This window comes from Patagioenas fasciata, chromosome 1, assembly GCF_037038585.1.
Source record: "Patagioenas fasciata isolate bPatFas1 chromosome 1, bPatFas1.hap1, whole genome shotgun sequence".
Lineage (NCBI taxonomy): Eukaryota > Metazoa > Chordata > Aves > Columbiformes > Columbidae > Patagioenas > Patagioenas fasciata.
The window spans coordinates 68,459,135-68,481,680 of record NC_092520.1 but is presented as its reverse complement, the minus strand read 5'-3'; the positions used below and the strand labels follow the sequence as shown (position 1 = coordinate 68,481,680).

Here is a 22,546-nt window from a genome sequence, read left to right as displayed (position 1 = left end):
AAACAGAGCTGGACAGCATAGTCCCTGTAACATCTGGTTTGGGAGGAGGTCAAAAAGAGCAAAGCAGTGCTCAGCCTGCCACCTTGTAGTCCGAAGAGTGCAAAGCGACATTTAATTCTGGAGACCCCTTTGTCCTTACAGTCATGCAAGGACCAGTGGCTTTATCTCCCACCAAGACAAATACAGCTAATACCTGGCTTGAGTCTTATCTGCAATTTTTGGACGTGATCCAAGAAACTTCCCTGGAACAGTGGTGGCACCAGTTTGGACGAAGGGCAAACTTTCACTTTGTTCATTCAAGTCCTGGGGTGGCTAGCAAGACTGTCAGGCTGGAAGCTTATTTGAGTTGAGGAGGGTGTCAGGTTTGATGCAGCTGCAAGATGGAGTTTGAAGAGAGAGCTCCACATGTGGTTTGAGGTCAGGGCAGAAAGTCATGGCTGTTATCAAGCAGCTTGGGAAATGGTATTTGATGTGGATTGTATGGAGAGAGCTGGTGTTGAGTACCAAGGCTTTGCGTTGCTATGTCCCAGCAAAGAGCAACTTCACACTTACACTGTGTGGTTGTGGGAAAAATTTGCAATGTGTCCATGCTTGTTTCTTTATCTGCTTTTTTCAGTCTATGGTTTCTTTGCACAAGATTTCACCTGAGTAAAAGACTTTTTGCATGCCCAGCCTACAGGCAGTTGTCCTTGTGGGTGTACCTCTCTATATATTTTCAACACACTTGTTTTGGAACCTGACTGTTTCAAGGCTGGATGGAACAGATGTTTTCCTTTTGCCATGAAGATCCTTGAGGTCATCATTGCTGCCTCACCAGCATCTATTATCTGTCAACAGAAAAAGAGCTTTTACTGTGAAGGCTTCATGGTGCTCATTTAGTAGTATTGCTGGTGCATGGCTTTTCAGCTGTGGCCGGGAGCTGGCTTCACACTCAAGGTTGGTCGTGGATCACTATGTTAAGAAAGTGCAAAGCAAGCTGTGTTGCCTCTGCTGCCTTCTCATCTGTATGCTTATGACAGGTCGCGTGTGCAAGGTTTTTGTCCTATGTAGCAGAAAATGTGCTCAGTAAATTGTAGGGTAGTTTAGATTGCACAAATGGAATTTATGGCCACATAAAGGGAACTTTGTTGTCTCCTGGAGCACAGAAGAATCTCCAACTTTTAGGGGGGCAGCTTTAAAATGTTGCCTACCTGGCTGTAAGAGAACCAGGTAACATGAGATGATGCTCAGGAGGTACTCCTCAGCTGTGGCACTGAGATCTGTTACTGCTCGTCAGTATGTGAGAGCACATGTTTAGTACTGGAACATAATGGAAACTAGAAGGCTGTGTAGGCTACAGAGACTTCCATTGGTGGAAGGACAAGAGTCCATATTAAGAAGATTCCTCTGCAAGTCTTAAGCTCTTTGGACAAGTCTGGACTTTTTCCTTAAAAAATTCTTTCCTTTGGTCTGATGGTGTGACTGCGTTGACATGCTCGGAAAAGATAAGTCATCTAGGTGAGCTACTGACGTCTGTTACTGTCATTGTAATGAGTAGGACAGGCACTTGAATTCCCGGTTTTGGGCACTGTTCATCTGTCCAAGTGGGCAACACTCATGCATTTAACTGTAATCCTGTGCCTATTTTTCTTCAGTCCTTGGGCTTGCTACCTGCAGTCTCCTGGAGACCTGCTCTGTTAACATTGACGAGGAAGTCACTAATGACAATATGATTTCATATGCATATGACTGACTGCTAGCATCTGCCTGTGTTAGGGAAATCTGGACACTAACACTATCAGTGGTGAAGGCTCATTGTGGGCAGCATGCAGATGCTTTCACAGTCATGATATTTAACCTACTGGTCATACCTGCACTGACATGAATTTGAGCAATAATAGCCTGCACAAGTTCTAGTGATGGAGCATTACTGCCGAGCCAAGGGGAATATTCATGCACGTGGCCTTGATGCAGGCATTTCACTGTTGCCTTCTCTGAGCTCTTGTTTGTTTGAGCTGTCTGAGGAGATTCGAGTTCTGATGGGAAACAGAAATGTTTTTGTGTGCAGATAATAGCATAAAGCACAGGACTGCATTTTGTGTCATTTCTGTCAGACGCACAGCACAGCTCAATTTACCCCCGGTGAATCAGACATATTGTCTAGTCAAGGAAAACAAGGCAACCCTGTCAATACAGTGTTAAGAGCATGTGTGCTCTTGCCAGTTTGGGCAGAGTAAAACCAGAGCATTGTGCTTTCATTTTAGCAAGTATCTAGGCAGAACTCGGGTTTGCGGTGTAGTCCTCCTGCCTGAATAGGCAGGCAAGAGATCCCAGATCCAGTGTGAGCTGCTGACTTCAAGAGCTGCACTTTAAAATCTTGCTTGGGTATTAGGATCAAAGACAGGAGAATTAATTTGCTGTTTATGTTAAAGGGAATATATCTGTTTGAAATGTAATCTTTCTTGACTGTGTTTAATTGTAGTATCATAAACCGCACCTGCCTGTGGGCTCCTCCTGTTTTTGCTGTGACATTCCATATTTTTATCTTGACTTCCTAAGGAAATGAGGCTTCTTGGCGGTAGTTTGTGTGTTCTGCCTTCTTTTCCACTGAATACCTTGTAGATCTGCTGGCCAACTTTGGCCAAGTTTAATGAGGAAGAGAAATTCCAAAGATACAAAGTCCTGACAAGTTATGTGAAAACTGGCAGGCTGTGCAGAGAAGAGCGGCTGAAATTTATAGTCTCTGCTTTGGGAATGGTAGGCAGATCTTAGCCACTGTCCATTAGCAGTCAGCTGGCCACTGTGTTGCAGTAAATCAGGGGGAGGAGGTAGATAACTTTTTTTTAAAAGAAAAAGTTCTGATGCTTGACTTTCAAGTGAGTGCTGCAGCTGTAGGAATGTGTGCAGGGTAGCACAGGCAAGCTACTTTTAAGCATTTTAAAATCTCCCTCTGGTTAATTCTTTAGTTTATGGGTCCACAAATAGTATTGTACATTTGAGATTATCCTACATGATATCTCTCCCCCCCTTTCTCTTTCTTAACGTGTGCGTATGTATATATAAATATAAAATAGCAAAGTTATTCTCCAACTTTTAACAAGATGAAAATGTTTGCTCTAAGTCCCCCAACAGTGCTCCTTTTGCAAAATGCAGTTTGAGTGATTGTGTAGGGAGTTGTTGGCTAAAACAGTCTCAAAGCCCAGCTCCTAAAACTAGAGATTATGGCAGCAAGTGCTAATGTGCAAGGACCTGGAAATTCATTGTACTCTAAGCTGACTTGTAACCATGATGAATGCTCCCCTTGTGCCTTACAGGAAAGTGTTCTTCTCCTCCTGTGCCCAGTCTTTAAGTGTGCAATGGGAAGCTGAGCTAAGTGTTAAAAGAACCTTGAAAATGCTGCATAAACTAGCTCAGTTGATCAGTGTAGGAGAAGATATTGTTTGTCTCATGAACCTAGAAATGCCTCAAGTCATTTCCAGCAAGGGGCCTGTGTACAGTCCTCTGTATAGGTTTAATTTGAAAGTTATTAAAGCCCTCTGAGTGTGCTTTGTGTAGCCTCTCTTGCAGAGAACATTTTCTACTGCTAAATAAATCTGCAAAGGTGTTGTCATTAAATTGCGAAGATCGGTGTTGAATTTTTTCATGTCAGGCTTTCTCAGATGTTTTGATCTGAAAGGGAGATCTGTGACAAGTTAGTGAGTTAGTCACAGAAGCAGCTACTGTGTAGAGAGCACATTGTTGTGTTTTGCCTCATGTCCACCAGGTAAAATGGTAGTTTCCTTAATCAGTGCATCACTGGTGCAAAGGGCGTGGTGCAAGTTCAGCAGCCTGCTCTCTTGTGCCCCTGGTTCTGCAGAATGATGGGGCCTTCACAAATGTCTCCCCCTCTCTCTGCCTAGTGGAGGGGTCAGTTCCAGAAATGAACTTTGAGTTTTCTGCGTGTTGGTTGATATATGAGGTGTTTCTGCAGTGTTTCACCAGAGCGAGGATATTTTCCACTACAGCTCCTTCTTCCTGAACTGAATTTTAGTGTTTGATTCTGGAGCTCGTAAGAACTAAGTGGAAATCCTAGTGTAAATGCAGCAGCCCACAGACCTTCAGATAACTGTTACGGACCTGGCAAAGCACGCTGGCTCTGCATGCGAGAGCAAGAAGGGAGAGTGTCCGTGATCCCTGAGAATCGTTTTCTTATATGGAATACTTTACCACATGGAAATGTAATTGGGCAAACAGGCCCCAGGCAAGCGGGAAAGCAGGCGTGCCGGCGGCTGGTTGCTTGGCTCCCCCTGCGCTAACCTGTCCTCCCGGCCGGGGCTGCGGGCGGCCAGGCAGCCCTGAGTCACTGCTGTGGAAACAGTGATGCAAAGGCAGCACCATTAAGGAGGGTTTTATTTCTCTCTCACATTTTTAATTCGGTGGCCTTTTCCCTAGTGTTTATTGGTGTTTCCCTTCTTTGAGTCTGTGAAACAAACTGTTTTTTATGGATGAGTTAATTGTCTGACTAGTTAGTTAGTGAGGCTACGAAGATGATTAGGGGCCTACCACACCTTTCATATGAAGAGAGACTGGGAGAGCTGGGTCTGTTCAGCCTGGAGAAGGCTGGAAGGGGATCTTATCAATATTTATAAATATCTCAAGGGTGGATGTCAAGAGGATGGGACCAGACTCCTTTCAGTGGTGCCCAGCAATAGGATGAGGGGCAACAGGCACAGACTGAAGCACAGGAGGTTCCCTCTGAATATATGATGAGAAACTTCTTTACTTGGAGGATGCCAGAGCACCGGAACAGGCTGTCCAGAGGCTGTGGAGTCTCCTTCTCTGGAGACATTCAAACCCTGCCTGGACACATTCCTGTGCAATCTACTTTAAGTGTACCTGCTTTAGCAGGTGGGTTGGAGTAGATGATCTCCAGAGGTCCCTTCCAACCCCAACCGTTCTGTGATTCTGTTTTTCACTCTGAATTTTTCTTTTTGTTTCTCTTGCTGTGTCTTTTTGCAGCAATTTGCTTGAATGTAAAGCCTTGAGTCAATTATGAAATTAAGGAGTTGCACTGATTTATAGATCAGAGGGGGCTGTGTCGTCAGACAAGTCTCCACTCAAATTGGAGTCGTTGAGGGTGATCTTGGTTCTGATTTCAGAATTGCCACTGCTCCTCAGTTTTGGTTAAGAGTTTGGGAGATGTACCTTGCCTGGTCTTGATTTGCAACACAAATTGTTAGAGTTTGTACCATTCCTGCAAAAATGAATGGATCAGCATGTAAATGCGAACTCATTCTCTTTCCAGTGTGTACAAATGTAAACAAACAAACACCTATGTAAAGTCAGGAAAAGATTTCTCCCACTGGCAGGAGAGAAAGGAGGAAGAGTTGCATTTTCTAGTTCTAAATGTTCAGATGTCATCTTGTTGTGATGCCAGTGCTTCCTCCTGACATAGGTGTCTATGAGTTTTCCCTATTTTCTGTTTACTTCTCCCTCAAGGTGTGGTTTTACAGTACAGCAAAACCAATTTGATGTCCAGCTGCTGCTGCAGCAGCAACTCTGCCTCTCCTCCCCACTTTCCCAGATCCCTGTGTACCAGCATCTATCTGGTTCCATCCTTTTGAGAGCTCCACTGGCAAAGAAGTTTCTTTGCTTGGTTGTTTGTTTTTAATACAGATTAGCTTTCTACTGTTTCTGCCCCAGCAAAAGCTGGTAGGGGCTTGGGTGAAAGGGGCCGGGCAGGGAGATGGAGAGGCTGCGGCCAGGAGCCCGCCTGCAGGAGCATCAGCAGCATTTCCTCAGGCTTACAGCCATGGAGCCGCCTGGGGAGCCACACGCCCTCAGCCATCTCTTTGCTCCAGGAGGAAAATTGGCTTCGATGCCTTTCCAACAGCCTGTCTGCATCTTCCTTGGCCACCTGTGACAGCTGCTGGAGGGACTGTTTGTAAGTGCTCCACACCTGCAGATTTAGGAATAAAGAATGGAGTATAAAGGTCTTTTGCAGGGATTCCCCCACCCTCCGATTCTTTCCACTGTGCAGTTGGCTATTTTTAGTCTGCTTGCTTGCCTCAGAAATTACTTCACTTTCTGCTTTGGACCATTTCCATAACATTAATTGTGTTTCTGGATTCCAGCATTCAGGATAATGTCAGAGCAAAGAATCGCTGGGTGGCAAGATCAGTTCCAATGGTGGGGTCAAAAACCTGTGCCGAGGATGTGTGAGGCCAGCTGCCTCTGATCTGGTGACCTGGAGAGGCTGGCCTAAATGAACCATGTTTTGGACCATGACCCATACTTGTAGGCAAAGAACTGTGTTAATCCTGAGTTTAATGGTGATTTGGTTAGTGAATGGCAAAAGAAAACAACCCTTTAGTGGTCTAATCCAGGTAGCCAAAGTAGATTTACCTCTGAAAGACATCTGTTTGCTTTAAGTGAAGTCCACAACAAAAGCCCAGTTTGCCCTTGCTGTGCATGCTTGTGTGGAACCATTGCTAGTTCACTGGATAGTGTTCTTTCTTCCTCCCGATATTAGGTATGACTAAAAAGAGCAGGTTCTTTGGCAGTGAAGTGTTATATATATATATATATATATATATATATATATATAAGGTGCTAGAGCAGACTTAAGAGTAGGAAACAGTGCTAATTTTAATATTGTTGCATATGATGCATCTAATGATTTCCCACTTGAGATATTAAAAATATATGGCTAGTTCTGTAGTAGGTGAAGTTCATACAGCTGGTTGCTAAAGCAGAAGAAAACGAATCACTGGCTTTGGGCAGACTGTTATACAGTTTCACAGGAAAGACCTTCTGACACGCTAGCGTCGCTGAGACTGCTGGATTCAGAGAGGAGCGAAGACTGGAATTTAGTAAGAATTTGATGTCTCTTCAACTCATCTTACCTGTAGCTTGATAATGCATGGGATGAATATAGTTGTGGAAACTCGAGAGTATTCAGGAGCTCTGTACTTCGGTGGACAGCAGAGATTGTGCCTGTTCTTGAAGCACGATGTAGATTAAAAAATTGGATTTTAGTGTTTGAGACTGGAGGGAAAAAAAAAAAAAAGAGACATATAGTATTAAGCCTGTATTCTAGTGAATTTTCCAAATTTTTTTCTGGGCCTTAAGAACCATTCATGATGGATTGATGCCTGGTTTGGATTAGTGGTCTAATCCATGATTGTTCACAAAATACCCATATTCATCAGCCTTTGGAGGACAAATAGCTACTTAGAATGTGGATAAACAGTTATAAACACTCTGCTTAGCATAGCTCCATGAGCTGTTACATGCTTCTTGAGACACGGCTATCTTGACCTAGCATGGCTGATGAGCACTGATCTCTTGCACAAGGGTTTGTCTGTTTTTTTTCCCTCATGGTTGAATTCAAAGGAAGTACTTGTGTGAACCGCTATGCTTTTGATCATCAGTAGAGGGCTCAGAGCAAGAAACCTGCTTGCCTTCCACATGATGTCAAGAGCAGAAGTTTCTTCTGAAACCTGCTGCCCAGCAACACAACAGAGAGAGACCTTTGAGTTATGGTTAATAGGAGCTTACTGGTGTTCAGCAGTTTTTGCATCTGCCATTCAGAGAATTTGTTTCATCATAATTATTTTTTTTTCCTTTTTAACCTTCTAATCATCTTTACAAGGTGAATTGTAAAAGAGGGCCTCATGTAGCCCTCCAGGTTCAAGGAGGGAAGGGCTGGTGAGCAGTTAACAGCAAATCTAGGGCTTTGCTGTCTCCTGCGGTTCCCTGAGGGCAAGAGGATGGGACATGGACATTGTTGGTGTGCAGGGGCACATGTCTGCTCTTCAGGCCAGCACTGCGACGTTGGCGCTGGAGAGGGGCGGCCAAAACTGGGTTGTGACTGTGGCATGGCTGTATGTGCCGTGCCTCCCAGGGCAAAGCGTCACCTCACGAACCAAAGGCGCAAGGGAATAAGGACTGTATTGTATGAAAGGCAACCTTAGCTGGTTGTCTGGCTTTGAAGAGGTTTGCCAATGAGTTGGAGGATTGCCCTCAGCCAAGCCTGCTTTCAGTGAGGAAGTTTGAGAGGTCATGAAAAGCAGTAGTGTCTGTTTTTTTTTTTTTCCCCTGCTGTGTCCTGCCTTTATATGCAGCAGTGCACATGCACTGCTGTCATCCCTTGTGCTTTGGATTGGTGGCTTGGTGTTAGCCCAGGGAGAATTGCGAGTGCCTCCAATTTCTGTCCATGGTGTGGGAACGCTGGAGCACATAATGGCTGCGATTCAAAGACAAATGCTAGCTCTTTGCTGCTGATCACTTTGGCAGAAACCCCCAGATGCTCAGCGACTACAGATGGAGCTGATTTGGGGAGAGTTGTCAAAAAAAAAACCAACCAAAAAAACCCCACAAAAAACAAACAACTAAAAACCAAAACAAAACAAAGCCATACCAACCCCCTCCCCCCAAAACCCCACCACAACCTTAGAACTTTTTTTTTTTAAACTTATGTTTTGCTGTCTTTATAATAGCCTCCCTGTTCTTCCTTTTCCTATTTTGTACCGACCAGCCCCTTGCTTTTTAATTCATGCCAGCCAGAGCACAACTGAAAGCTTTTCATATCAGAGCGTCATTTGTTAGTAAACCGGCAAAGACAAGCTTAACCGATTTAACCAACAGTTTCTATGAGGCTCTCCATTCTGACTGGGCTTTGGGATTTCTCCATGCGCCCGTTGGAAGGACCGGGCTGCAGGAAACCACAGGAGAGGAGCCTCTAGCCATGACGGGCTTTGTTCAGATGCCTGTAGTCTGGCAGAAGCTGACTCCCCACAACACATGGTCTTTCACTTTGCTGCCTCTCCCCAGCTATTGGAGAGGTCCAATGTGCTGTGTGTGGGATTTCTGCCATTTCCATGCTGCTTGGTCATGTTTCCAAACCACACCAGTGGACCCTTGCCTCAGCGATGGAGCTGGCAGGGTTGCTGCAACCAGTCCCTTTGTGCTTGGCTTTATTGTCACACAGCTCCGCTCTGAGCAAATCCAGTGCCTTAAAGCATATCCTGAACTCTGAAGCTCTACAAACAATCCGAGTTTCCTCCTTTGAATGTAAATGCCCCATCCACCCCCACACAGGCTTTGGCTGGCCTAAGTGCTATTTGGTTTCAAATCAGTGTGATTAACTGAAGATTTTTTTTCAGACCATCACTTCGTCATGTTACAGGGCTAGCACAGTAAAAAGTTGTAATATCTGTTGGGGTGAGTACCCCAAGCACAGCATTACAGGCCTTTTCCTGCCTATGAATCATCTTCCCCTGAGACCCTGTAGCGATAGCATTACTTTTGTTTTAAGGGAAAAGTCCCTAAGAAGGAGAATATTTATCCAGACAAGAGAGGCTGGCTGTATGTTTTGGGTGTTTTTTTAAACATGTAACATTTTAATTTATCCTTCAGGAAGGCGCTGCTCCAGGCGTGAGAGGTGAACGTGACTCCTGTGCAGATGCAGCCGGGCAGGCCCGGGCCACCACGTTTGGCGCAGGAGATGGGGTGGCTGTTGGGAAACCCAAACGATAGTCTTTCTGAGGGAGATCAGATTATTCCTGTAGAGGAGGATTTTGGTAAAACACGTTAGGCGTGTTGTTTATTTTACAGACAAATTGCTGAGTGTCGCTCTTTAACAGCGGCTTGCGGTACAGCAGTGGGCTGTCTGAACTGCCTGTCCGAGAAAATAGACCCCAAAGCAGCTCCCAGCAAGCTCATCACACACACACACATGTCATCTTTGACACACACACGTGTCATCTTTCTGCCACCTTTCATTCTGAACACGTATGATGCCCAGTGAGTGGAATAAACAAAGAAGTGACCCCCTCACCACAAACCTGGGGAGAGCCTCAGGCTGGATGGGGAGGTGAGTGGGCTTTCACCCCTTCCCTGCCAGCTGCAGGGAATTTTCTTTTTGGGAGGGGTTGCCTGGCCTCTCAGGTTTCTCTTACAGACTTTGTGGTTGATTGAGGGAGAGTCAAAGGAGAGTTTTGGGCCAAGTAAACCTCATTTTCTTCTTATCAGCACCCAGGTGCCAGTGCCTGGCTCGCTTGTTCCTGTTTGGTCTGCTTTCTGCCTGCTGTGCATACACATGTGTGGTTTTAAGCAGCTGTCTAACGATTTATTATTCCTGTCCCTGTAGGCCCACAGGTCCCCTCTCTTTGTCATGAAAGGTGAGACCAGGCTGACAGCTTGGGGGTGGGTGGGAACCCGGCTTTGCAGCACAGGTGCAGGAGGATGAAGGGCAGCTGACCCTCCCCGGGAGCCGCTGTTGGGGTTGGGAAGTGGACTCCTGCCCCCAGGCTCCTGCCAGGGCTCTCAGGGTTTCAGCTCAAGACCTGGCAGACTTGTGCTGGGATCTGAGCTGTTTGGTTTTAAACCGGAGAGCTGAGATGCTGTAGCAGCTCTGATTTTTGAGGTGAAATGCCGTTTAATAAATGTGAGCCTGTTCACAGCCCAGCAGCAAAACTAAAGCTGTACTGGAGTGCCAGGACCATTTATATTTTCTCAGCTCTTATTTTCTTGGCTGTTAATTGCGGTCTCTTTGTCACCTGCCCAACTAAGGATAAATGCAGCTGCGGTGTAATACTTTTGGCAAAGTATTTTTTGCTTTTATTTATCCGGATGGAGGCAGAAGGTCTTTTCTTCTCAGGTAGGTAAATAATTAGCTGGCTATCAGCAACTTCCTTGCTCAGAGAGGGGGAGGAAGGGAGAGGGAGGGCTGTGGTGCCCTGTTTGATCGATGGACACGAGCATCTTGTGGCTCTGCTCATTGTTAATTCACTCCTGCAGCACCACTCAGCTGTGAGGTTTCCAGGCGTGCTTGGCAGTGTTGACAACAAAAACATCTGGTCTAAGAATATAGTTCCCTTCTGCTGGCAGCTGCACGAAAATGATTTTGTACATAGTGGCGTACCGCCAAATGCACTTACTTGTACACTAAAGTGCACAGCCTTTATAGAGCTTTGGCAGTGCAGGGTGATTTTAAATGCTGTGCATAAGTCAGCATTAATCTACCGAAGAAAATCAAAACCTCAGCAACTGATTATATAAAGAACTTGCTTATCACACGTGCCCAGACGTGACCATACCTTTGTACCTGTCGAACAGCTGTTCCTGTCTGAATACAAAGGAAGGCTTTTGGTCGCAGCCCTGGTTCTCGTTTGTCCTCTGGAAGGTTTGGCACAAGCACTGAAGGGAAATTTGCCCCTTGCAGACGTCCCTGAATTTCTCTCGTCAGCAGCCACATTTATCTGTTACTGACAAAGGTTGTCTGTCTCCTCTCTTGTTTTAGGAAGGACCTAGCCTCTGCTGAATAAAATGTTAGCTGTGAATCAAGTAGTTTGTGTGTCTACTGGTAAATTGTAATTTGAGTGATTGGACCTGATAATTACAGAATCATCATCATCATCTTGTCAGTCAGTTGTAAATCACTTTGTAATGGATTTCCTTTTTAAAAAAGAGCTGTATTTCTGAGCACAAGTGTATTTTAGAGGTAAAATACAATATCTATATTCCTTCCTGCTCTGAAAACCCTTAGGGTTATAAGCATGGATCTTGTTCTTATGTGAACAAGTTGAAGAGGGATCTTTGCTCCAGTGAAGCTGCTCTTGGCCCATATATTTCTAATAATTTCTTTTCTGCTCATTCCTACAGAGTAGCTGAGCTTGGGTCATGCATTTTCACTGCCAAGCAGCTGTTGGGTTGTAGGTTTCTGGAATGCTGCAGAAGAGTGTGGAGGAGCAGAAACCCCAGCTCTGGTCTGGCATCAGTCGTGGGCCTGGGTTTGCCCTTTGCAGAAGGAGCTTGGACAGGGTGTTTCTGCGGGTGTGTGTAGGGCTGCGTGTCTCACGGCTACCGACCTGATGGTAATCCTCTGTTCTGTCGCTGCTGGGAGGAGCAGTTCTCACCAAACCAGAGGGAGAAGAAAGAGAAGGCGGAGGAGATGGTGGCAAAGGGAGGAGGAACAAACGTCCTTCTGCCTGCTTTCAAAGTGGTGTTTGCTTGCAATGTCGGTGAAAGAAACTGAAGATATTTTCTGGGGTATTTTTGAAATTGAAAATGGAATTTGATAAGCATGTAGGGCTTGATCAGGTCTTCTCCCTTCTTCTCACCCCAGCCACCCACAGTCTGCATGGATGGTAACATATTCAGCCTGTTTCTTGAACACACAATGGCGGGCTGGTGTCGTAGCTTTCTCTACCATCCCTTCTGCTCCTCGTGTGGTGAAAGGAACAAGCCTTTGAACCTCCTGAGTCCTCCCAGTCCACGCCTGGCATTTTGCATTTGCAGTCCTTTCTTTGCATAAGGCAAGGCAGAAGGTTGCAGATCACCAACAGGTTGAGCAGTGACGAATATTGGATCCGTGGAGCTGGAGTGTTTAACCTTTAGGCAAAGATTACCTGAAATTAAAACTTGTAAGGACTTGTGCACTCGCACTGTGTCATTCAATCGTGTTTGTAAGACACATGTACAGATCGAATTATTCCTTTTATTCCTGGGTAATTTACATTTTTTGGCTGCTTCACAAAAGAAACCTTGTGTTGAATAAGTCAGATCATGATCTCACACTAGTCCTTGCTTAGAAGGAGTTTTTTGGAGGCTGTAGTGTAGTCCAAAATTTGAAGTTTTCCTTTTGTGGATGTAAAACAGAGCACAGATTACCAGCAGCACGTACAAAGGGCATTAAGTATGGCTCTTAGGTCCTAAACCAACTTATTACCTTCGATGTTTGGGGATGTGATGGCTGGCTGTTAGGTGTCTTTTCATCTGACAGATGTACAATACCTCAGACAGAGATACACCACGTCAGAAAAGAAGCATTAAATCTATTTCTTCATAATAACAGGCTAATTGAAGTTTAGCACTTTATGGAAGTGGATTGGTGGGCTGCAAAGAAAATGCAGTAATCTTGTTTTCAGGGCTTTTCTTTAGTACTGATTTTCTGACAAAATGCAGGGCTTTGTGAGTGTTGCAGGCGCAGTTTTAAATATTTTGGAGGAAAAATTGCAGTGCTCGCAACTTTATAATGAGGAGGGTTTGCTTAATTAAAGCCTCGAAGACTCAGGGAATGTGGACACCTGAAGGATTAGCAATGTGTTACAAAGTTTTTTTTCTACCTACCAGTTGATTTGGGTTCAGAAGCCAAAGTTGATAATAAATCCTGTAGCCTTCCAGCTGGTGTTTACTGTATTTATCTATTGATGCTACTTATGACTGAAGCCTGGATTCATTCTGTCTGATTTCAGGCGTGCAGTGGCTGTGCTGAAGCCTGGAGCGTAGCTGCCCTGGGTGCCCATAACTTAGGATGAGGGGAAAAGTACATGTAGGGGTCAGGTCTGTCCACCTGTGGTGGTACTCGTCCCACGGAGAGGTAAAGGTCACTGGTGGGACTGTGTGTCCTGGAGTACAAGGTACTTGTTTTGCAGCTGCCAGCTGCTGGCAGTTGTGGTAGTGCTTGTTTGTGGTCCCCCATATTTTAATTTTTTTTTTAAATATATAGTTGATTTTGGAGTACCATTGCCAGTCTGCTCCCTCTGCTTTGTAAATCTGTGTGTTTGCTTTTGACCTAAATAATGTTATGTACCGAGCAGCGCCAAGCCCTACATCACTGTTGGGCAAAGAAATGGGGGTATGTGATGGATGGAGCTCCTACATTTCTCTTATCAACTACTTCTCCAGCCCTATCTCTGTTAAATAAAGGATCCTATGTGAAACAGCCCAGAGGAAAAACCAAAGTGGGATTACTTTCCCTTGCTCTCCTTTGTTCTGGTCCTGTTTCGGTGTGCAAGGTGGCAGCTTTGGGTTTGTGATCACGAGCTGTTGGGGTATTTTGTTTGGGCTTCATTAGCATTTGGGCTTTATTCAATGTACAAAATGAAAGGGGTTGTAAATAAATCCCTCTTCCCCTTCATCTACAGGACTTCTTGGTCAGTGTGGGTGTGAGGCTATATACTGAATGAATCTGTCCTTTAAGGGAATCAGTGTCTTCACGTAATGATAGATTTTAATGGTGTATGTGCTAGAAGAACATTCATGTTATGCCAGAACTGCCATTTTTAATGTATTTTACCTTCCAAACCGTTGGCCCAGCAGTGTCTGGACTGCACAAGGTGGGGAGGGACCCCTGTATCTGTCCCCTTTGGGAAGGAGATCTGCCCGCCAGGTGGGAGCGCTGGAGCTTTGTGCTGACCCCGAGGGAAGCAGAAACCGAGCAGTGGGCGAACACCTCCCCTTGCTCTCTCACCCCCAGAGATGCTGCTTTCCTTGGCGTCAAAGGCACACTGAGATTCAAAGCAGAAAAGCTGTGAAATTTTTTGGCTTTGTGCATAAGCCTGTTTTCTGTCCAGCATCTACATCTCATTGTCTGAGCCCAGAGCTTTGCATAAAGGAAATGGTTTTAATTTATTGCCTTCACATACAGACTTATTTTTCATATCTGCTAGCAAGGGCTTGTTCTGATCACAAAAAGACCGAGACTGGATGTAGAGTTGTATAGCAACGGGTGTTTTTAGCGTGAATAATAGTAATGGAAGTAGCGTATTAAACCTTCCCTCTTTTATGAGGGCTCTGAAGGTGTCAGTACAAGGCTGGCTTGTTGTATAACCTGTGAATAATTTAGGCTTTATGGGGCTGGACAGTTAAATTGTATAGCTGGGATAAACTTGCAATCTGAGCAGGATGCTCTTTAAGTAATTGTGACCAGGATCAAGGGACTAGCCTTGGAAATGGTTGAATGGATTTGCCCTTAGGAGGTTTCTCTCTTGGTAGTCTTCGGAAAACCTTGTGACGCCCTGGGGTTTTACTGGGGGAGGTCAGCAGCGGTGCAGTCTCCGTGTCTTCAGTGCAGCTCATTCAGTGGCCGGCAAAGGCACCGGGGGCACATCAGGCAAGAAAGAAAATATTGTTGTCGAAGCGATTGGCAGAGGAGGTAGTTTAGGGGGGAGACAACAGACAAGTATTGTCTTCACGTGGTTTATTGGCTCCTTCCTGCCTGCACGTGATTCCGTCTCCCGTGCCCGCACAAAGCTGCTACACAGGCTCCTTCGGGCAGTGCTGGGACCCTGCTTAAAAGCTAGTCCTCCCTCATGCTTTTTTGTCTAGTTAACTTAATTGTTGCTTTATGGCTGCAGCCTCAGCGATGCCACTGTTGCAAACAATTTGGCTCGTTTTCTCTCATTTCAGATGGTGCCTTTAGCATGCAGTAGAGAGGCTGTTGTGCCAAGGGGAGACAAAGCAGCCTCTGTTCTGCATGTGTTGGGAAGTGTGTTTCTAACCTGCTTGATGAAATCTTGCCACTGAAGGTAACCAAATGTGGTCATAAGGACAGCCTGTCCTTCCAGCCAGTTCTCACAAAACTTAAGAGTTTTTCTTTTTGACCCTTGAAAAAGCTTCACAGCCATCTTCTGAGATCACTCTGCCTGAGCAGAGCATTGCTGGTCTGCTGCTTCTGGCAGCACAGCTCTTTGCCGGCGGCAGAAGTGGCTCAGAGGCTGGTGGGCAGCTCTTGGTGACAAGATGGGCTCCAGAAAGCTTGTGAATGGTAAAGCCCATGAAAGGCTTTCTCCTCATGGCCTGCATACGTGGACCAGGGGCAAAGTCTGATAGGTACCTTCATGGCGTGGGGTGGTGGGGCGATGCTCCCTGCCCATGTTACGGCTGGCTGGATGTCTAGTGCTCCTTCAGTGTCACCGAGCGCATACCGTGGCAGATGCCTTTTCATAAGGGTGAACGGTCTGCTAGACCTTTGAACAAGCGTGTTTGGGAAGGACTTGAAGGACGGTGCAGAGAAATGAACATGCTGATGCCAAGGTGGGCAGTCTGTGGGCAAAGGGTCTGTGAAAGGGGGACCTTGCATGTTAAGTGGGACAGGCACAGTGAATGCTGGAGATGAGAAGGTAACAAAGGAGAGAGACAGAAGGGAAATAAACTTGCATGAGGTCTTTAGCTTGAGAGTAACAAACCTCAAAGGCTCTGTAAAAGAGTCTCAAGAAAGACGGGATGTAATAGGAAGTTGGAGGCTCTTGTATGTTAAGATTTAGAACTGTATATGGACTTGTTAAATGTTTACTGCACATCTTGATTAAAGTATTTTGTTTTAAACAGTTTAGGTTTTCCCTCCCAGGAAGCCTTTGTTTGGTATTTTCTTTTAAGAACTATTTTATATAATAGTCCCAGTTTTGACACTCTGTTGTGGCATTGGAGAGGATTGCGTTTCTCCACGTTGTGCTCTCCACACTGTAAGCTGCTGTGCTTTATACAAACTTCCTACCTTGGCAGGCACTGGCAGGGACTTGCCTGGTGCTCCAAATCTCACTGCTTTTGTGGTTTGGTTCCTCCCAAAATTACAGTCTCCTTCCCTGCTTGGAGGCAGAGCCACAGCTCCCAGTTCAAATACCGCACTGTGTGCAATATTGCCCCAACTCTTCTCGCCAAAACATTTCTCTTGTGTGTGAGAACTTTATTAATGAGTGGATTATGGATTATGGATTATGGATTCCAGCACCAGAAAAGGTCACCTATTATGCTAGGCACTATTCAGACTTTCCCTGTCCTGGACAGATTCAGCTCCGAATGGATGCAGACCAGGACTGGTGTGTGAGGGGAAGGGAGGATGTGACACACAAGCAGAATTGTCATTTCCAAAAGTTGGTGTTGTGATTTATTCAGGAAGACTTTTCTTTGCGTTTGGTGCCTTTTAGGATTTTTTTTAATGTAGGCTGAGAGCAGAAATGAAAAGTGAGGGGAGGCAGAAACAAAAGTAAAAACTGTTTCTTGTGGGCTTCTCGTGTTTCTCTTCAACTTGCCTGTTGTGGGGAGAGAGTGAAAGAAAGGCTGAGTTGCTGTGGTTCTTCTGCCTCTGAAGCCAAACCAGTTTCCTCTCCATCACTCCAGGTGCCCGTGGGTTCGCGCTCTCTTTCCCCTCCCCGTGCCAGGCTGAGGCTGCTGCCTGCTCCTCCACACAGATCCCAACCCTCCCGTGATTCAGAGACTCCCAAACCCCACAAGCCACTGCTGGAGCTCCTGATCCTCAGCAGCTCAGCTTGCTCTGCAACCCCAGATACAGCATCACCAGCCGCTGTTCTCTAGGCAGCGCAGCTCCCTGGGTATGGGCAGGCAGAGCTCCATTGGCAGCACTGGGAAAGCAAAGGAAAGGAAACTTGGAGGCTTCCACTTTCATCATCCTCCTTTGCCTGTGTGTTTTTTGGTTTTCCACTGTTGGGGAGTGGTGTTAATTCTTAAAACACTTTGTTGTAGCTTAAAATGACTGGATGCTGTTTGTATAGGGAGAGCTGAGATTTGTCACTGTCTCATTTCTTAAATTAGAAAGGAAAGTTAATTAAGGGATTGATTTGAATTCCTCGGCAAACTGACTTAGGAGAGCATATAAATAATCTGGCAGGATAGATAAACTTGCTCGTACTTTCATCACAGAATACTGTTTTGCTTTATCCTTTTTTGGCTGTGTTTCCTCACTCACATTTCTCCTCATCATACTAGTAGGGTAAATAAAATCTTCTGAAATTGTCCTGAGTTTCTGCTTCCTGACCTGTTCTGTCCCTTCAGAGGCCAGAGTCAACAGCTGACAAAGAGCAGTGGTCAGGCAGCTCTTCCACCCAGAGGAGTGTGGATGGAAAGTCACCACTTACAGGTCCTGGGACACTTCCTTGCTGTATCTTTTAGGTGTCTTGTTTGTTTTTGGTTTTTAATTCAGCTCCTGAAATTATTTTATTGTACTACAGATCTTGGAAAGCAGTGTTAATTCCCTCCTTACTCCTGGCTGTGTTTCTCAGAGACAGATTCTCAGAGACGTCTTGTACCAGTTGCAGTGCTGGGGCAGGTCAGGACTGTTTTGCTTGGTCTTCTGAGACACCTAGACAATTGTGTTTAGGGAAGTACATAAAAATGGGGCAGATATGGAGTGACTTTTCCTTTGGTTATGTCCTTCGTGCTTCTGGCACTTCTAGAGCTGTAGTTCCCTTCTTCTCCCTCCCTCCCTCCCTCCCTCCCTCCCATGGTGTCTGGCAAAGTGCTTCTGAATTCCTCATCTTCTAAGAATTTGTATGAATAAGCAGGATTTTCTTGAAGTAATGAGGCAGGGGGGTTACCTTTGGAAAACGTGATGAAATTGCGTAATTGAGCTGTCTAGATTAATATTCCTTACATGGGTCTGCTCTAGTAGTTTTTATTTGACTGGGAGTTACTCCACTGGCACTGAGTTCAGATACTTTAATCATTCAGATACTGAAATCATCAGTTTTGTAAATGGTGATGTAATGAAACTAATAAGTCATTGATTTGCCATCTGCATGCAAGAAAAAAAAAGAAATCTGATCTTTAGCGTGCATTGATGAGTGGAAGAGCAAGCAATGTGAAGGTTTTGTGCTCCAGCGGCAAGCAAGGTGATCAGGTGCCGCAGGATGGCATGCTGAGAGGTAACACGCCTGGGTTTATTTGTAATGTGCTGATTCAAATGGTTAGAAGTGATCTTAGTGTACATAAGTAGATTTCCGTGCAGGCGTCATATGCAGTTTTTAATCTTCCAGGCAAAGTTGTTTTGATAAAACAGCGCTGTGGTTAGAAATCCCTAGAGATGCTGACATGTCCATTTAATCTCTGAAGGGAAACACATGGAAAGGGAGAGGAAAGCCACTCCGAGCTTGATTTAACCACGTGAGTCTTGCAAAAGTATAGCTTACTGCAAAAATTGCTGGTAATCAGATGTGCTGTCACAAACAGACAGCGAATGTGTAAGTATAAAACACTTATACCAGCCCCATCAAAGGCCAGACAAAGAAGGTTTCAATGGGAGTTTGTATCCACAGATAATGGCTTAAAGTGGTAATTGATGCCAGCTGCATAAAATCACTAGGAAGGGCTCACCAGCTGCCTCTCTCCTCCAAGAAAAAAGGATGTACTCTTGTATTTCTTCATGAGAATGACAGTCTCTCTCCTCAATCCATTTTAATTTTCCCCTTTTTGTGATCCTGGCGCCTCTGCAAACGGAGGGGCTGTTAGTGGCAGTGGAGCAGCACATGTGTTGTTGGGAGGAGATGAGGGACCTTCTGTCCCCAAGGTCAGCCCTCACATCCAGATAGATCCCTGGGGCGGCCACCAAAACACCTTCCTCTGCAATGGAGGATCATGGCTGCAACCTGTCCTCCCTATGGCATGTGTGTCTATTGAGGGACCTTATGTGGAAATGGTCTTATCCGGTGAGATATTTGGGTGGGATTTATCTTGCCCTGATGTGCGACATCTGCAAGATTGGTGTCTGGATCTCGGTTAATGACCTCATCCTCCTTTTGTAGTTAAGTGGGGGAAGTAAACACTGTTAGGGCGCACATTGTTTGGCCTGTTTCAGTTGTCCACATTGGGATGAAATCAATTGTACCCTGGGAAAAACTGTTCCTGAATCAGGAACAGAATAATTTTGGTCTGGTGACTTTGTGTGTGTGTGTGTTATCTTACACCAATTGCTGTACCACAGTGGTATTGCAGCTTTCTCCTTGCTGATTAGTCCTCATGATAGTTCTTGTCGCCATCAAGTCTTTGGGACTCAGTGCCAGGGACTTATCGATCCACACTAAGTGGAATCTTCCAAAGCCTGGCAACAATTACTCTATCCATTTATTTTTGTAGGCTGGAATTTTGGACTGGATTACACTGTAGGTGAGATGCTATTTGTGCTGTGGACAAATGCTCAATCACAGCTGAAACAGGAGTTTAGACCATTATTAGCCTTAGCTAAGGGAGCTGCTTGGGGTTGCTGCAGGCCATTGACCAGGTGCTCTGACACACGGAAAAACTGAAAGAGCAGTAGCTGCCTGCAGTCTGCTGGCTCTGTATGTGCCTTTTTTTGGTTATTGTTTATTCCTCGGTGGTTTTGGTTTTGGTTGTTGTTGCAACAGATAAACATTAACAAACTTTAGGACCTCTTGCCTGTAGTATTGTAAAAGCTGTTGTGTTCATGTGATGAAGGTAGGAAAAAAATTTTCTATAAAGTCAGTATAAAGTAGCAGTTTCATCCAATTATACATATTAACCTTCCTGCAATTAAGTCCCAAACCATTAAGTATAACGAAGCTCCCACTACGTTTTTTTTTTCCTAAATTCAAGGTTCAGTGTGGTTTCTAGTGTAGACAGGTATTCTTCTTTTTTTTAAATAGGATCTAAATAAAATCACACAACAGCAAGGACAGCAGAAGCAGATGAGGAAGCACCGAGTTAGTGTTTGGCTCAACAAGCTGTTCTGGTAGCGCTTTCTCCCCACGGTGCTGTTCACTGGGAACTTTGATTTACAAGATTATTTTACTATTTTGTTTAGTGCTCCAGAAATACACAGTGTTTTACTGTAAAGATGCATCATGACAAGATTTAAGAATAGTTTGTCCCTGGTGCATTTTGGAAATTCTCTTGTAGTATTTTACAAGAAAGCACTGCATCCCGCTATTAGTGTATATGAAATAATTGTTTGCTTTGTAGCATAGGGTGGTTTCTTTTGCTAAGGCCGTGTGTACCAGTGTGTATAAATAGTTAACATGTACATGTGTTAACATCTGCGTATATCATGAATAGGATAGTTGATTGCTAGCATGGTGCAAATTGCAAGGAAGTTTAAGGCTTAAAATTTTATCTTGTAATCAGCTTTGACATTACAGGATAATCAAAATACGTGCTACCATTTCTATCAGCCTGCCACCCTAGGGAACAGAGGTTTTGGTTTCCTTCCTGGAATCAATTTAAGGTAGACATTTTCCCCCTGGATATCTAAGGCTAGAAGGTTGTGGAGCGGATGGAGATTGTGTCTGAAGGGGTAAACCAGCTGCATTTCATTCCTCTCCTTGAGAGGTGCTAGATGAGCTCCCACTGCCACGGTGCGGTGTGAGAGAGCTGGGGGAGTGTGCTGGTGGTGGGATGGTGTCTTCTCCTGTATCTGCTGGCTACCTGCTCAGACATCACCTCAAAGCCCGCCTGGATTCTTTCGTGCAGCGCGTCCCACCGTCACTTCAAAAGTGAATTGTGGGTGGTTTTAAGGAGTTGTTGCGTAGCCTTACCCGTTTTCAGCTCTTTGAAGGGATGGACTCCCTTCAGCTGAGCTGCTCTCTGCTTGGCACCTCACTGAGGTGAGGTGAGCCGGGGTAAATCCTTCCTTCACCTTTGTGTCCAAGCATCCTGTTTACCGCCTGGGCTCCCAGCTCTCTCTCCCCGATGGGCTCACTCTTCCTCCATGGAGATGCATGGAGAGGGAGGAAACTTGTGCACGAGGTGAACCGTGTGGTTCGTGCAGTGAGGGGAATTCCTGATCTCCACTTCTGCTTTCCTGCACCAGTCCCATGCTGACACCAAGGTGGAGGACCAAGGACCCTGTGGTCCTCACTGTGGGGCAACCCACCTCGGAGGGGCTGCTTTGGCAGCCAGCTGCACTGAGCCACTGTCTGGCAGTTAAATAGAACTGGTTGCAATTATCAAAATTAAAGGGAAAAAAATGAGGAAGACAGAAATAACACTCTTTTCTTGTAAATTCACAGATTTTTCTGGTTTTCTGCTTCTCTGGGTTATGTAGAATAAAAGCCTGCTAGCTATGTATTTGCTTAAGGTATTACAAGCCAAGGGATTTTAAAATGCTGTCCCGCTCCATCATTGAATGAAGTCCAGTGCATCCTTCATTTGCCTTTTTGCACTACTGAAAACTTGGAGAAGTAAAGCTCTGTTTCAGACCATCTCAGTAAGCAGGATTTTGATGACATGAACATGAGATGTGCTTATTGAGTGTGATGCTGGTATAAATTAAACTTGTAAAAATCCACTTCTGTAAAAAAGAGGAGAAAATAAATACTTCATATGGTGTATTAAACATATGGTGTTTTGTTTTCTTTTCTTTTTTCCAAAGGATGAGGAAGAAGAAATCAAACTGGAGATTAATATGCTAAAGAAATATTCTCATCATAGAAATATTGCAACTTATTATGGTGCTTTCATTAAGAAAAGTCCTCCAGGACATGATGACCAACTGTGGGTAAGCAGATATTTCTCAATCATGTTCATAAACTTTTCCCTTTTGAATATAGTTTGAGGATGACATAAAATATCACATTATGGAAAGACAAAGTAATAGAATTTGGTGCTTGCCCAAACAGATAGACAAGTGAATCACATAGGCTAATCACACATCCTTAAGAACATGGCTGAACCAAGATTTAATGTTACCAGTGGATTTGCTCTTAAAGTAACTTTTTTCTCCCATTTCCCAGATGGATGGTAACATGTTTCATGGGAACAAGGCAGATGAGCTGAGCAGTAAGAATGTGTGGCTGTAAAAAGAAAACTGCACTTGATAATTGTACCCATTACATTTCTCATCCCACCTCATCTACATCCTCTAGATCAGAGGTGTCCAACTCATTTTCACCAGGGGTCACATCAGCCTCACGTTTACCTTCAAAAGGCAGAATGTAATTTTAGGACTGTATAAATGTAACTACTCCTGCTCTAGAGGATTCAAATTCGGGTTTGAAATAGCAGGCTACAAACATCAGTGTGTGTTCCCATAAAAAAATGGGAGTTGATATGCTGT

General features: G+C 44.8%; 1 protein-coding gene across 13 annotated transcripts in view; it reads left to right on the top strand.

Annotated features, from left to right (window-relative positions):
• Positions 1-22,546, top strand: part of MAP4K4 (mitogen-activated protein kinase kinase kinase kinase 4) — a 163,585-nt gene that overhangs the window by 82,409 nt on the left and 58,630 nt on the right. For all 13 annotated transcript variants that reach the window (XM_071808215.1, XM_071808209.1, XM_065829518.2 and 10 more), the window contains exon 4: positions 21,863-21,988. In XM_071808215.1, coding sequence (XP_071664316.1) covers positions 21,863-21,988 — 126 coding nt within the window. The remainder of the gene's footprint in view (positions 1-21,862; positions 21,989-22,546) is intronic.